Genomic DNA, 17,151 nt, shown 5'->3' with positions numbered 1-17,151 from the left:
GTAGCACCAGCTCTTCAACTTTGTCTCCTCTTTAAATTGAAGTTGTGTTGCCTATTCTGGATCTTTTAACTCTCCATATAAACGTTATGTTAATATCCACAAAGTAATCTGCTGGAATTTCTATTAGGATAGTGTTGAACTTATAGATCAAATTAAGAAAAAATGGATATCTTAACGATATGAAGCCTTCTTATCCATGAACTTTGAATATTTCTCCCTCTGTTTAGATCTTCTTTGATTTTTTTTAACCAGAGTTTTATAGTTTTCCTTATAAAGATCTTATAAATATTTTGTTAGATTTGTACCTAAATAGTTCATTTTTTGGTGGTGGTGAAAATAATACATTTCTAATGTCAAATTCTAATCATTCATTGCTGATATACAGGAAAGCAATTGACTTTTGCATATTAATCATGTATCCTGAATTGCTGGCTTACTAGCTCTAGGACATTTTTGTTGTTGTGATTCTTTCCAAATTTCTACAGAGATAATCATGTCATCTGTGAACAAAGACAGTTTTATTTCTTTCTTTCTAATCTGTATATATACATATTCTTTTCTTGTCTTACTGCATAAGCTAGGACTTCTAGTACAACGCTGAAAACAAGTGGTGAGAGGGACAGTCTTACCTTGTTCTTGACCCAACATTGAACTTTTGTGTGCAAACATAATCTGACACAAAACATGTCCTTGGGTATAACAACAAAGACACCCAAAAAAGTTTCAGAATTTTCTTCATTTTGTGTAATTTGAAAGCACAAGTCATACAGCTATGGAATATATATGTGTGTGTGTGTGTGTGTGTGTAATTACAAAATATTCTGCTATAGACCCCAGCAAGTATTACTATTGACCAGATCAGAAGTGTATAGGGCCCCATTATAGAAAAAACAAAAACATAGACAATAGTTTCTCACTGCTGCAAACACTGGAAGCAACCCACTGCAGGAAAGGCACACAAGACTTGAATCTATGCAGATGCAATTTAATATAGAGAAGGTATATTGGGAAAATTTTAAGACCTATACTGAAATCATATAAAGGAGCCAAGTTATGGCTTCTAGCCTGATGGTAGATAATGAAACAGATGCTTTGATAATAAGATTTGTATCTCAACTAAGGAATAAGACAGATGATGTGTTTATTTAGTTTTTTAAAGATTTTATTTATTTATTGAAGAGAGAGATAATGAGAGAAAAGAAGAGCATGAGAAGGGGGAGAGGGTTAGAAGGAGAAGCAGACTCTCTGCTAAGCAGGGAGCCCAATGCAGGACTCAATCCTGGGACTCCAGAATCATGACCTGATCCGAAGGCCGTCACTTAACCAACTGAGTCCCCCAGGTGCCTGGTGACATGTTTGCAAAGTGGCACATGCCCAGGGTGAACAGTGTCTAGCCATCTTGTGATTTCTGTGAACTCACATATACTGTAGCAGAAGACCTAAATTCATTATTTGAGGTTTCCATCTTTTAACATTACAAAAATACAAACAAAAATAACCCGTCAGGAGAACATGTCGTTAACCTCTTTTTTCATAGAAGCTGAACAATGACCAGAGGATAAAGGATGGGAATCACAAGCCTGATTTTGCTTCCAAGATAGGACTAGCAAGACAGAAATTACTGTCCATCAACATTTATGGTTAAATGTTTGACGGGCTGAAAATTCTAGTTTTTCTGGAGTGTTTTTTTACTTGTAAAACAGTAAATGATTAAGCGTTCCAATTTCAAATGCAACTGTGAATTACTCTGAAGTAAGGATCCATGGTCAATAAATAAATAATTTTTGATCAAAAGCTGGCAGTTCCTTGGAAGCCAAATGGACAAAATCATACCCTACATTTGAACTAGAAACGTCACCTTGTGTAATGAGTCTGCCAATAATTATTCTAGAGTCCTGCCTCCCAAAGCAAACATGTGGAGTCTCCCAGTGTTGGTTTCATATAGCAAATCTACTGGAAAAAATGGAACCACTAATATGTGCTTCCCTCATTAAGTGGTCCGTTCAGCCCGTCATAATGATTATCAGTGCCGAAAGAACCCCAAAAACCCAAAACCTCAAAGTTAATATTATTAAGAAAAGTTGTCTTACTAAAAACCTTTTAGAAAAGTTGTTGTAAGTGCATAAACAAAGTCTCTTTCAAAATAATCCCTTTAATTAGTTGCCCAAAGGTGATGCTAAAATTAGAAGGGGGTATTATGGTTTCTTTCCCATCCCTCCTTGAGCATGAAATCAGGTGAGAACTTCAAGGAGAGGTCTTAATTACTACACTTTCTTTCCTCTCTTTTTTTTCTTTCTTAAGCAAATTATTTGCTGAAAACATTTTCCATAGCATTAATAATATAAACCCTGTTCAAGAGAATGTTTTCTAAAATCCCATTGGAAATAAACTGCAAAGGTTGTTCCTACGCATGGTTTTCAGCCACGGAAGTACTGACAGGGAGTGGAGAGCTGAAGCTGTCTTCTGACCATCACGCTCTATATTCGGAGAAAAGGCTGATCCCACGCCCATTTGTCCCAGCCAAAGTCCAAGCTTCCTTTAGAACAGCATTCAAAACTAATCAAATTCCACATCATAGAGTGACTTCAATACCTTTAATCTAAATTCAAAAACAGTGTAATTAGTAATCATCCCGGGCAGCTCATCTCCCGCAGTGAATAAAATTGCCGTGGGTTAGCGGGATTCTGATCAGTAGGATTTTGAAAAAAAAAAAAAGAAAAAAAAAACTTAAAAGGAGCTTTTAGCTAGAAGAAAACACAAAACAACCAAAAATTCAAATTTCTGTGAGACTCTGATATTCTTCCAAATGGAGAAAATGCCAGCTTTTCTGCTGTGTCTGAAATTACAGTGAAATAAAGGAAGGAAAATGATAGGTATGGAGTTGAGGTTTGCCTCATTCATGTAAATGTCCACCCAGAAGGAAACGGCTAACTGTTTTTATTGGTTTTTGTTTTTTTTTTTGACTTCTCAAGACCTCCTGTATGCTTTAAAAGATGTCTTATTTCAGGAATACTCCTGCCTAGAAATAGCTCTGTGATCCTCTGTCTTTCTGGAAATCTACATATGAGTGTGCTGCTCAGAAAGTTCTGGCACTGTAAAGACATACATGTTCGCAGATTATATAGGACATAATATGCCGTAAAAGTATTTTACAGACATATTACTTTTTCTTCAATTATAAAAGAAAATGGAAGAAATAAGTCTCCTCTCCTTCAAGAAAGACAAGTAACTACCTTCATGGCCCTTCCCTTGGCCTTTGAGAAATTTCCAGCACTCACTGCCACTGCCCCACTCTTCTCCTTAGAATCATGACCAGTTGGGATCTCTTCCCAGAGCCCCATCATGTCTTCAATTAGAAGTTACCCAAAAGCACACCGTTGCTTAATGAATATATCCAAATATTCTCTTTTTCACTCTTACATAGTTCTTTTGACTTCATCATCCCAGACTAACACAAGGGGTCGTACGAGGGAACGTGCCTCAAGGAGGGTCCCAAGGGTGACTCCGGGTCCTGAATCGGACATTGCCAATCTCCACCTTCCCTGAACTTCGATGTCCCCACAGTGATGTGGGGATGGAGAGACAGAAAGGCCCCAGGCTTCCTCTGGCCTCCAAGAGGAAGGGGCCACCATTCAATGCACTTGCGTGGGCCAGGCCCTGAGCCGGGGGCGTTCGGACGTTGGCCTCCTTTAAATTCTGTTGTCAGCCTTTTCATGTTGAAACCCAACTGGCTTATCGCCACTAAAAGATGCTGCTCCTCAAAGGAGGTGAGATGAATTAAAGCCCTGTGGAACTTCTAAAAAAAATCTGATCGAGAGTACAAAACTAAGGATGACTGATGATGCTAATAATGGAGATGAAGACGATTATCCAAAAATACCCACAAGCGAAAGCCCTAATAGATTTTCCATCCCATCCATGTGCTGTAACTGTAAGCTAAGTTTCCTAAGTAGATAACATAGCCCTGGCATATGCATTGGGAGGCACTTCTGGTTGTTAGGAAATTTCAGTTTCTGCTTAAACAGATGTGGCGTCCCCAGGCACAGGTGAGTCAGAAGCCCAGTACCCTCCCTTCCCACATGCGGGTTCTGCGCCTGCCTCTCTCCGCAGACCTTCTACACACGGCCACTTTACCAATCCCCACGGAACAGAGTGGCACTAAGGATGCATAATATGGTTCTATTCTTGCCATATACAGTCTGTTATTACGAAGAGGAATTGGCTCTAATTAAAAAAAAAAAAAAAAAGCCCAGAGTTCAATATTGATAGCTTTTCTGATCTATTTACACTCTCAGTAATTTGTGTTCTTTGTGGACATGAGTGAGTCCCTGATGGCTTTACACAATTTCCTCCCTGACGTGAAGAATGGTGACCTCATCGTACTGACGCTTCACATGCATTCCTTAGCCTTATTGGTCCTACAAATACTTAGCAAGGCCTTGCTCTACTCTGCACCGGGCAGACCAGATCCGCACCACCAACGGGCTTATACCCCAATAGGAGACACAGACAGCAACCCACCCAACAAATCATGAAGAGGACACTTCCAGATTTTGACAAGTGCTATAGAAGAAATAAGTAAGGAGACAGATACGGGGATCCAGGGTCACCTTCGAATGAGTTTGGGGAAGAAGCTTCTCTGAAGAAGTGACCTGCACTGAACCCAGGACAGTGAGAGCTGCCTGCCCATTCCAGGAGAAGAGGTAAGCCTCCTCCAGGCAGCGGAGAGCGAAAACCAAGCCTTGGCCTCATGTAAGCAAGGAACTTAAAAAGTCTGGCGAGGCTGGAGAACGTGGACCAGGTGGGGTGGGGGCACAGGGACGGTCGGGGAGGACGCAGGCACAGGGGGCTGTGAGGGCTGCAGTGTGCAAGAACAGGGAACTGGTCCTGGGCTTGACATACTGATGAGGGCGGCGAGGGGCTCTGTGGGTTGAGAGGGGGCATGGTTGAGGCATAATCATATCTGAAAGCAGTGGCTGATTTCCATTTCCACAGAGCTACAAAGCATGCTATCTTCTAATTAACATTCATGAAGGTAAATGAGGCAATGACTTAGGAAAAAGAATTAGTCTGAACACCACAAAATGGGTTCGGTTTATCTCTTGGAGGGAAGGGTGTTCCAAACAAGGCTAAATTCATAAAACATGGGAACACAGGACCTCAGGGGGGCCTTCAAGGCCACAGGAGCCAGAGAAGAAGGGTTTCTCCTCAGTTCACTGGACCAGAGGACATTCTGACTGGTGAGCCAGCCAAGGGCTCCAATGCAGTACAACTGGGCAGTAGTGACGGGTCCAGAGACACAGCCAGGAATCCCAAGGGGGTTGTCAGAAATGGGGTGAAGGTCCACAATGTCCCCAATCGCCAAACTGTGGAAGGAGCCGGGATGCCCTTCAACAGATGAATGGATAAGGAGATGTGGTCCATCTGCACAATGGAGGATGCTAAGCCAGCAGAAGGGGGGAATATGCAGCATTTGCATCGACGTGGATGGCCCTGGAGGGGATTATGCTGAGCGAAGCAAGTTAAGAAGAGAAAGACAGTTATCATCTGGTTTCTCTCATACGTGGAGCATAAGGCATAGTGTGGAGGACCACAGGGAAGGGAGGGAAGACTGAACGGGAAGAAATCAGAAAGGGAGACAAACCATGAGAGACTCTGGACTCTGGGAACAAACCGGAGGGTCACAGAAGGGAGGGGTGGGAGGAGAGGGGGACTGGGTGATGTATTAAGGAGGACACGTGTTGGGTTGAGCACTGGGTGTCACACACAGTCACAACAAAAACTTATGATGCACCCCAAACTGGCTAATGATCCTTCTAAAAAAGAGAGAAAAGAAAAGAAATGGGGTGAGGCAGGAAGGGGCCGGCATATCCGACTTCTCTTACAGTGACCACCTGAGCCCACAGGCTGCTGAGAGAGCCCGGACGCAAGCCAACATGCAGTCACGTCGGTTTATGCAGGGATATACGTGACCAACGACTGTCGGGGAAGACAGTTGGGACGATCGGCAAAATGGGGAAGTGAACTACTAAGGGGAACTGAAATACGTCAACGTGAAACCAAACAGTACATTGTAAAGAACATATTTATACGGACCCTGCAGAAGAAAGCATTAGAAATACATAAAATCTTATTTTTGAAGAAATCATAATAGGAAAATAATTTAACTTCATGCCATATAATAAATATTAAAGAATTAAAAAAAAAAGTGGCCTCAGTCTGCAAAGACTTCAGGACAGCAGTTTCCAAGGTTTGAAGTTTTAGCTCATAGTCCTCATATCAGACAGCCTGATAACTTCCAAAACCACAGCTCATTTTGTTATTGTTATGAGCGCACAATCCCACAGTCAAGCTGTTAGGAACATTCCGTCAACGTCCCAGAAGAGGAGACAACATTATGACCTAACAAAGTATCCGGTGGGGAGCTGGGTTTATCCTGGATCGGGGGAACGTTCTGGCTTTGAATGTCTCATTGCCACAGGAGGTCTGCACCTCACCGCGCCACCTGCAAAGGGCGCTGGCCCAGCCTGCTCGCTGAGCTGAGCACAGGGGTGAGGGGTGGCGTATGCACTAGGGGTTCACAAACACCGTCGCGGCTCTGCCCGCCCTCCCCGCGGTGAGGGGCACTACAGCAAGCCCTTCGTAGCCTCCACTGTAAGACTTCAAAAGTAGTTTCTCCCCAATTAAGTGAAACAAGGCTGAAAGGAATATGCGAGAGCGTGGTCTGGTGTCGAGTTTTCCTGTTGGGAGAAGAGGCTAAGGGACATCCGCCCGACGTCCACGTAGAGATCCAGCCCAGGAGCCCTCCGTGCTGCGCCAAGTGTCCTTGCAGAAGGATGCTTTGTGATGGGGCACCTGGGGTTCCAAACACTGCAGAGGTCTCTACCACATAGATCTGAATATTTAGAGACAACAAAATGGTCCCCTGGGGAAAAGACTGAAAGGACACTGCTCTATCTTATGTCGAAACCTTGCACATAGTCATAGCCTTAATACATTAAAGGACCTTAAAAAGACCAGATATGATCTTGATCCCCACCATTAATTTCATAAGTGCACCTAAGCCCTGAAAACCCCTCTATGCTCTTAGATGAAAAGTACAAGTCATTAGGGATTCAAATCTGCAAGTTACCTCAGAGTCCCGAGCGACAGGTACTGGCTGAATGCAAGCACATCACTGTCGGCAGAGGTTTCCTACTACTTGCACACTACAGACTCACCTATGGGGTTATGATAAGAGGTTCTAGATGTCGGTCCGTCCTGAGGGTGCTGGCACGGGCACCGGGGAACTCAGAACAATGACATTGTTAAATAAATAATCAGAAGGGGGAAGTGTTGGGCTGAAAGCCAGACGAGAATGTTCTTTATTAATTAAATTTTCTTCAAAATAAAGTCCCCACTTTTCTATAGCCGTTATTTCATAAAACTGAGCCTCATATTTTCTATCATAATTCATGGCTGCATCCCTGATTAGGGAGCTGGCATTAAGTTATAACTGTAGGAGCAACAGTATCTATAAAGAGAACATGCATCTCTCAACCTTAAAATTAGTAAGAGAATACTCTGTCCAAGACACCCATCGCCACTATTTTAGAAAAGTGGATAATTTAAGGGAAACTCTAGAGCACCACAAAGTACAAAATCAACCTGTAACCTACATTCACTTGACCTAGTTTGAGGTGTAAAAATCTTACTCGAGTTTGGTTTATTATTTTAGGGAACACTTAAAATTCAGAAGCCTCTTCCAGGGGACCCATTTGGATAACTCAGCTCTCCTGAAAAATTGTGTGTAAAAGTAGTTTAAATGATTATCTCTTTTGTTTTTCCTTCACAAAAGGAGCCTGGAGATCAGCTGAGATTATCAAAGGTATCCACCGGCCTGAGCCTCCTCTAGTGTTCGGTGCCTCTTTTGGGGGGGTAATGAAGAAGTTCCAAACTGAAAATTAGTTTGAGAGGTCAAGATAAGGCAACAGATCCTCCTTATTCTCTGTGGCGTCCCACATTGTGTCCCACAAATGACATGCCTAAGTGCCAACCTGAGGGCCCAGGGATGTGACGTGACGGAGCAGGGAAGCAGCAGATGTACTCATGGTAGGATGAGGTCACGCCGTAGGGCAAGAGCTTCTAGATCGGCACAGTCCCCCCCCCCCAACCCCCCAAATCCTACTTCACTCATTCACCCAGTCAGCCTGCTCTCTGTGGTTTCCCCTTTCCATTTTACAAATTGACCTTAGTCCATGTGGTTTGATCAAGGTCATGGGTGCATGGGTTGGGCCTTGGACCCAGGACTTCTGGAGTCTGAGCTCTGTGCAGAATCTGAGGCTCCTCTATAGTCCTGCCTACTTCTTGCCCTCTGCTCGAGCGACTCCCACAGGCTCAACTGGCCCTTTACTCGCTTACTCACTTGACACTGAACGTTGACTCTACCCGACCTTGTGCAAGACCCTCATCTGCCCTTTGGTGATGAACAGATGCAGACAGACAAGTGGACGCAGACAGGTGAGGTCCAGCTCCCTGACTATCTGGCAAGCCTTTAAGGGCAGGACCTGGTCCAATGCACGGTTGAGCCAACGCTTCACACAACAGGATGAGCGTGTAAGTGGCCGGTGAAACACAAAATGGGCTTTTTAAGAAAAGAAGTAGTCGTGCTGGAGCTGGACAGGTCCTATGTGACCGGTGTTTGTCAGGAGGGAGACACAGGCACAGACCCCATGACAAGTGAGGCTGAGACCTGAGCATTACAGCTACCAGCCCATGAGCCCCAAATTTGGCAGCACCCACTGGAGGCTGCAACAGGCCAGGAGGATGGTCCCGTAGGGACGTCCAGGACAGCGCCGTCCTGCTGACCCAGACTTCTGCTCCAAGCCAGCGAGCTTATAGCGCTTTGTCAGAGTGGGTCTCGCATGCTCCTACACTCTACAGAATTTCCATGTGGGGTCTTTCTTCTAGGGGACAATCCGTGCCATCCAGTCCCTCTGCTGGGCATAGGAACTCTGGTCACATTACCAGGAGCTTCCTGGGTGGACTTGGGGAACTTGGGGCCTTCCCCGCTTCTCCAGAACGATGCCGCAGAAGTCCTGTGGAGGCTGTTACGGGCGTGTGAGGGGTCTGCACCTTGGCCGCGCTGGGGTGGCCGGGGCCTGGGAAGAGGGCACGGTGGGGGCCTCCCCACGAAGTCGCTGGGAAGGTCTCAAGATCAGGGAGGACAGTTTCTCTCTGGGACATCTGGGCAGAGCTCCCGTACAGATCTTCGTTCTCAAGCCCTTTCCACGTGGTCGCGAATATGTGAAGGCACGTGCCATGTGTCCCTTGACACTCTGCTTTTCCGTGTCCTGCATTCTGTGTCCTTGCAGGTGCATCCAGAGCAGGCCCCTGCTCCGTGCACTTTCTCTGCACACACGCTCACTGGTCCCCTTCCCCAGGGAAAGCAGAGCCCCCTGGGACCCTTCAGCCTTCCCTGCTCCCAGCAAGGGAGTCTCAACCAGCACTGGCCAGCTTGGTAATATGGGTTTTGCTCTTTAAGTTTTTTTTTGGGGGGGGGGTTGCGCAGAACCACCACAAAATCACCGCCAGATTTTTAAAAGAATGTAGCAGGAGGAAGCCAAACCAGCAGGCCTGGGCGCTAGGAAGGGAATCAAGGGTGCTAACCCGAGAGGACCAGCCGGAGAACCCTGCGGGCGGCCCCGCCGGCTGAGACGCCCCGGAGCAGGAGGAGCGACGCGCCACCATAGGCTCCGGCTTTTCCGCCGACTTGCCAACCATGACTTTCGAGAACAACTTGCTTAATTCTGTCAGGAAGGAAAGTCCACAAAGTCAGTAACGGGCAAGTCCTGCAGAAGCCCGTGATCGTGTCTTCATCTTGGAAAAGGGAACAAGGAATCCCCAGTGCACGAAGTCACACGAGTGGAGTCTGGACAGGGTTCTTCCCTGAGCCATGTGTGCAAAGCATGGGGGCGGGATCTGTGTGGGCTGGCCGGTGCCCCTGCAGCCCCAGTGGCCCCACAAGGCACCGGGAGTCCTGGGGAAGAGAGTCCCACTCCGCAGGGCTGCATCTCCAACAAGCTCCTCAGAGTGCAACGAGCGCTCATCTCAGAGTTACACACGGGAGCGGTGGCCTTGGGGCTCCTTTGGCCTTGAGGCTCAGAACGCAGCTCCCCAAAAGCGCAAAGGGAAGCTGGAGAGGTCTGCTGGAGCTGGAGAGGTCAGGCTGTGGCGCTCTGGCGGCGGGTGTGTGTGTGTGTGTGTGTGTGTGTGACATTCCCAGGGCAGGTTAGAAAACCGAGACCTGGAAACCAGAGTCGGAGGCTCAAGACCGCTGCGCTCTGGGTCTCCCTGACAGCGTGAGTCTCCCCGCCTGGCCTGCAGTCGCGATCTTTAAAACATGACTCTCCTGTTGCAGAATTCAAGCTGCTTCCCCAAGGTCGACAGTGGTCTCCTCTGACTCCTTTCCTGCATTTTCTTACCCAGTTTCACCTCGTAATAGCGGATTTTGACAAACACTTACTGCAAAATACAGGATTTTTGTTTCTAAATCACGGTCAGAGCTAACTTCTGTTTGGCGAAGAGCACTCGAAAACCCCAACTAAGATTGATCTCTTTCTACAATCACTGCACTGAGCCATTGTTTGTGTGCTGACAGCCATTACTACAGTTTCGACAACACTCGGTCCTTCCAAGCGCAGGAGGCACCCACCTACAATGCGGTCCGGACGATTCATTTGCACGGATAATCTGCTTTGATTAGAAAGATGTAAAATCCCGAGTGAATTCTAAATTATCTGAGTTTTAATTTTAAAAAAATTAAAGACGTATTTCCTTAGTTTAGAGAGAGAAAGGGAGAAAGGGAGGGAGAGAGCATGAGCGGGGGAGAGAGAGGGAGAGGCAGAGGGAGGAATCTCCAGCAAACCCCCCAGAGAGCAGAGCCTGAAGCGCGGCTTGAGCTCATGATTCTTGAGATCACGACCTGAGCCGGAATCGAGAGTCGGAGGCTCAACCAATGGAGCCGCCCAGGAACCCTTAAATTAGTTGAATTTTAAATAAGGGCTTTTCATAAAGTGCACATTAACTACTTAAACAACAACAAAAAAGTTCTGTTTGGCTTTAGTTGGGTGGTTATGTGTTGCTTTGATTTGTTCTAATTCCATCATTTTTATTTTATTTTATTTTTTTAATTCAATCATTTTAAGAACATAGATTCAGCTCTATTTAAAATAGATTTCAATGTCTGTTGCATGAAGGCACTACGTACTCAAGTTCCCATTTAACTGAGTATGTGAGTCATAACTAGGGTTCATTACAGCTATGTTCGGTTTGGTTCCATATCATATAGTTTATACAATAATCATCTTGAAAAGTTTCACCCCACATTTCTGAGTATTTTTCAATTCACAATAATTTTAGAAGCCCTGACCTGGCATCTCAGGGGTGAGCACATGCGATCTCTCTGTCTCTGTCTCTCTCTCTCTCTCACACACACACACACACACACACACACACACACACAGGAGCGCAGGCCCATGGTCACTGTTGGCTCCGTGTTTGGGGTTCTTCTGCCCTCTCCTGGTAGCTCTTGAGATCTGCCTTTGTTCATTTTATACTTACCTCCAGTTAAGTGTTTCTTCCTCTCGCAGAACTGTAGTTCGAAATACTTTATGAAGCAACTGGACAGGTCATTAAGCGTTGTCTTGGCATGTCCAAAGGCCTCCAAGATGCACATGACCTGTAGCAAGATGGAAACATTCACTGAGCTCCTCAGTTTTAAAAACAAAACCAGGGAATAATAGCAAAGATACAGAACTATCCCCTTAGGCAGGAGGGTCCCTGTTGCTTGTATGATTCCGTATTGAATTTGTACAGTCACTCTTTCTTCAACGGCAAACTACGAGCAGCCTCTGCCTCAAACCTTATAAGATAATGACACACAGAGGGCTTCACTTGGCTTTGCTATCTCTTTACACAAACATAAACAACTCAACACATGTTATTTAGGCTTTTAAACTTAATAGGACAGAAGAAATGCTTTTGTGGTTTTGGAGGGAAGGAACTGGATTTCATAGAGGCAACAGTGAGAATTTCTTTTGAAACAAACAAATGAACTTAAACATTTGCTTCTAACCTTCTTTTGAACGGGGGACACACACACACACTTTCAACCCCGATGTTCTCTCCCACAGAAACAGGACTGAGAGTTCCAGATGAGGCTGTTTTACTTGGTGTGTCTCATCACCAGTGTTCTCTTCCAGAGGTGGGGAACTAGGGCTTTAAAACGTCGTTAACGAAGATCTTCATATCAACCCTGGCATCTGAAATTCTTTCCTGACATGTTTCCTTAAACGCTGACTATAGAGAAAACACCATTTCTTATCACAGTCGATCCTGTCTGTGATGATGATGATGATGACCAAGCAACTCTCGGGAAAGTATGAAAACCTGGAAGGTTCAAAGGGATTTTTCGGTCTTTTTCAAGTCACCGCAGTGAAATGCAGTTCCTGCATCTGCCACAGGGGAGAGGACACTAACCCATCACCTTACTGATACAATGGGTTCTTTTTAATTTCCGGTGAGAGTAGATTTTGAGAATTTTATTCTAACTTAAAAGAAAAAAAGACTTTGCTGCTTCTTTTTAACCTCCTGGATACTTATCTATGAAAGCATTTGGTTCACCTGGAAGTATTTTGTATCTTGAAAGATGACAAAATAGTATTTCGATTCTTTTTTTTTTTTTAAGATTTTATTTATTTATTTGACAGAGAGAGATCACAAGTAGGCAGAGAGGCAGGCAGAGAGAGAGAGACGGAGGCAGGCTCCCTGCTGAGCAGAGAGCCCGATGTGGGACTCGATCCCAGAACCCTGAGACCATGACCTGAGCCGAAGGCAGCAGCTTAACCCACTGAGCCACCCAGGCGCCCTAGTATTTCGATTCTAAGCACAATCCCAAGTGCTAAAGTTTGTGGTATTTGCAAAATATACCAAAAGGCTGGTTTTTGAACTTTTGAAATTTTGGAGGAGACATGTTGGATTTTTACAGAAATCCCAGAATTTAGATCTCTTTGTAATAACCTACTTTTAAAGATCATAACAGTGAAGTGATAATAGTGATAGCAGAAACATATACTGAAAAATAATTTGAAATAGTATTTTTAAAGGTCTTGATTTTTGCTTCTTCTCCAATACTTCAAAATTACATAAGTATATTGTGGAATTAACAGTGTAAGTAAATCATACTTTCAACATGTATATTACATTTAATAATCACTTAAAAATTCATTAAAAGGATTAGGATGGATTTTTTAAAATATTCTGGCTTCTAGCTATTTTGGTGCTGTATCTGAAAATAAGATGGCTTGTTATTATAGAAAACAGACATAAAAGATAATGAATAACATGCCCAAACAGGAAATATAGGGAAATATATACCCTATATTTAGAGTATATAGGGTCAAAACGTGTGCTGTGGAGGGAGAAGCAGCTGCCCCCACATTTCAGCTGTGCTAGTAACAAATTAACAAATGTGCTAGTAACAAACCTGACACTAAGCCAGGTTCATGAGTCCCCGAACCACCTTCTCTTTTAGGTTAACACAGGAATAGCTCCTTCCTCAGTGTCAGCTGCGGGAAGCTCTCAGCCTGGTGCACAGCCCATGGTAAGCACCCAACAAATAACAAGGATTCATTGTATTTTTTATAAGAATAGTAGCAAAATGTATTTTGTGTCAAGAATTACTCTAAAGTTTTCATATATATATATATATATATATATATATAAAACACATAATATAAATGAAATTGCATATTAAATTATGTATACTCTACACACATGTAGACATATATGGGTAAGTACATTTATACATAGATTTGTTTTATTTCTTTTGTTATATTAAGTACATATTTCTTAATTACATATTTCTTTTCTTTCTAGTGTCTCCATTCTGTAGAAAAGGGAACTGAGAGATTATGGAAGTCCCCCAAGGTTCAGAACTTGTTAATAGTGGAGCTGGGGTTTGAACCCAGGCCATCTCTCTGCGAAATAGGGCGTGTTTCCTTTCTGTGTCGCGGGCGGGGACTGCTAGAACCACAGTAAGGACATAGAGGGCTTCCAGCTGTAGGAAGCTAAATCCATTGAGCAAAATGCAAGAGCTCATAGGGCAGTCTTCCACTGGGCTCTGTGCAGGGTTGAAGAATTCAAGCTTCAGGTCCGGGTTACACCGAAGTAACGTTTTCACCTTTAATTATCTGCTCAACCAATAGGTGGCGCTAAACAAATGTGTTAAGAGAAATACCGGGTGGGGTGGGGGGTGGATGCAAAACTGGTATTGGTCCATTGCCCACCTTTAACTTCGAAAGAAAATAATGAGAATGTTGTACAAGAGCAAAACTTTAAACAAAAATGTAGCAAAGGGAAGTAAGTAAATATTTCTTAAGTATTCAACTTTTATTGGTAAGTTTTTTTTTCTATTTGCAACTGTATGATTTTTTTCCTCTAAAATTTTTATAGCTGTGCCTCTAAAAGCTATGCACTCCTATTTTGGTGGTGGTTAACGTACGGTATTTTCTAAGAGCAATAATCTGTGGCTTCCTCAATAAAAAACCGTGCCTTAACCAAGCGGATCCTATCATTCCACTCTGTAAAAGCAGTTACTCAATAAATGTTTAGTTAAACAATTTAAATGGATCTGAATGGTCCTGAAAGCTGAAAGTCATCTGGGCCGGAATGAGTGAAAAGTCCCAGTTGTCTCTTCCCGCAACACCTGGTTTTTATGTCCCAATAAACTTAGCGCCATGGAAAGTCCCCGCTTCTCCACCTTGAGATTCAAATTTGGGGATTGTAAACAACAGCCTTCTTCACTGATCTGTTTGGAAACTGTACAGAGGAGCAAAAGCCGTCTCCAGGGTGATGGAGTTCAAATGCACTCAACTTGGAAGCCCACCGCAAGGACCGATTGCAAACGTCTGTAGACTTCTAGGGCAAGACAACTGAAGTACAAGATCAAGATTCAGGGACATGACAGCCGAGTGTCTCTTGATAACACGTGTGTGGCCTGCATGAAAGTACCACAGGTCAAGTCTGGGGCTCAGAGCCTGGATCCCTCTGACTGTCCAGACCCCACCCAGATCTGGCTCTTCCCCGCCGCCCCGTGGAGAGTGCTGCTTATGGTTCAGCAGGGATTAGCAATGGCCAACTTTACCCCAAACCCCTTCACTTTGTTCTCGTGCTCCCCGTGCTCCAGGTAATAATCTTTAATTAAGTCATTGGAGGGAACCACAAGGAAAATTCTCTCTACTCCTCAACGTGCATGATTGTCTGCTGACGGCCACACCACGACACCCTTCTCTCTTCTTCAGAAACTGCTGATCAGAATAACCTCCAATGACTGCTTTTCTCTTGCAGTATCCTAAGACCCAGGGCAAAACTGTGTGGGCTAGACAGCCAGCATCCCCAGTGGAAATGTCCTGTGCATGTCTATCACGCACGTGGCCCCATGGGGAAGCATCGCATACCGTGGCTGCTGGCGTGGAGTCTCAGCGATGTTGCACCATTGGGTCTGGCTGAATGGCTTTCCTGGTCAGCTCACCCACTTCTCTCCTTTTGGGGGTCACCTAACAAAGCTTCCCCCGTCCCTGGGCATTGAACTTCACCATCAAGGATACTCTTATGCACTCATCTCCTTAATTAGACTTTTCTTTCATGCAGGAAGTACAGGTGCATCTCCAGAATGTGCAGAATTTCACTAAACCCCTATGATGTTACCAAGATCTCCAGGCAATTCAGAAGTTTAGCCAACATTCGTATTTAATTCCCACACATACACTTGGGCATTGCCCTAGGATGAACTGGGTAATTTTCAGGAACACTTTGGACACCAAATGATACTCATGTGGATTGTAAATGAGAGAAAAACAGATAAAAAAAAAAAAAAGAAAGAAAAAGCATAACTGACGTGAATTGAAGCCATAGTCAACCCTGGGCAATATTATTTCACAAGACCAGAAAATCACTTATTGTATGAATTATGAATAAAACAAACATATGAATTGGAAATAGTTGTACTTGAAATTTGCATGGATATCATAGTATTGATTCCCAGGTGCTAACTGATTTGGAAGAGTTACAACTATCTAAAGAAATGCCACTTAGTCTGTGCTCACTTAAGCTGAACTGCAAAGCCAATTTACATAAAGCCATCTAGAATGCGGCTTAGAAATTACACAGCCTGCTCTTTCACAAAGGATGATGTTAATAAATGACTGCTTTAGTCTATAATTTACATTGGAGCCTACGGTTCCTTGTCAGTGTGATTAGGCCAAGAGATCCCATCATTCTATTAGTTAACCTGAGTCTATTTTATAGCCATGTTGTTCTATAAATTCCCTGATTCTTATGTGTCAGTAGTCAGTAACTGACAATATCTGAACAAACATAATTTATGTTATTCCACCCAACTCAGTGGAAATTGTTAAATTATTTTAAGCTGTGTGGTGGTAGAATCATGCGGATTCTCAGTATATAGTTTGAACTTAGTAAATGGTTATGAATTAGTCATTAATGATCACGTATGTCACCCAAGATATGCTGCGGAACTGATTTATGGAACATTCTTCACAAAGAGAAGAATCACCAGAACCAGGCGTAAGTTTGGGAATCTAGAAGAGCAGAGTAAAATTTTTAAGGACTTCTTTTTCAAAAGTAGAAAATATGAGGACATTACATTGATCTGTCGATTAAATAGAAGTCCCTCTCATTCCTAAATGAGGAATCACACACTAAAATGTCCGGAAGCATCCCTTGTGAACATCACCGTGGCAGAAATAACTCTGGCTTGCAGCTGCAGTCCAAAGGGCAGGGACAGAAAACCAAACACAAATAGCACAATTCTCTCAGGGTGATGGGTTTCTAGATCCTCAGCGTCTGAACGTTCAGGGAGCACCATCTGAGGGAATAATCTGAGCTAACAGCAACTGTTTCTACTCCAATGTCATCAGACACTTTCAAGTATCAAGTTGGTGAATGAAAAGCAGGTGTCTTTCTGCAGATGTGTGTGCAGCAAGCTTTATGTAGGAGAGATTCTAGGGGGGCAAGGCGTGCACCTGCCCAGCCTCCCAGTGACACGCACACCGAGAGAGAGGGGCCGGTGCAATATGGCCGATGGTGTGT

General features: G+C 44.0%; 1 protein-coding gene across 3 annotated transcripts in view; it reads right to left on the bottom strand.

The window, feature by feature from the left end:
* Positions 1-17,151, bottom strand: part of MYO16 (myosin XVI) — a 574,710-nt gene that overhangs the window by 254,411 nt on the left and 303,148 nt on the right. For all 3 annotated transcript variants that reach the window (XM_082701002.1, XM_082701003.1, XM_082701004.1), the window contains exon 15: positions 11,602-11,719. In XM_082701002.1, the coding sequence (XP_082557128.1) occupies positions 11,602-11,719 (118 nt within the window). The remainder of the gene's footprint in view (positions 1-11,601; positions 11,720-17,151) is intronic.

Source organism: Mustela nivalis, assembly GCF_964662115.1.
Source record: "Mustela nivalis genome assembly, chromosome: 15".
NCBI lineage: Eukaryota > Metazoa > Chordata > Mammalia > Carnivora > Mustelidae > Mustela > Mustela nivalis.
This window is presented reverse-complemented; position numbering and strand designations above follow the sequence as displayed.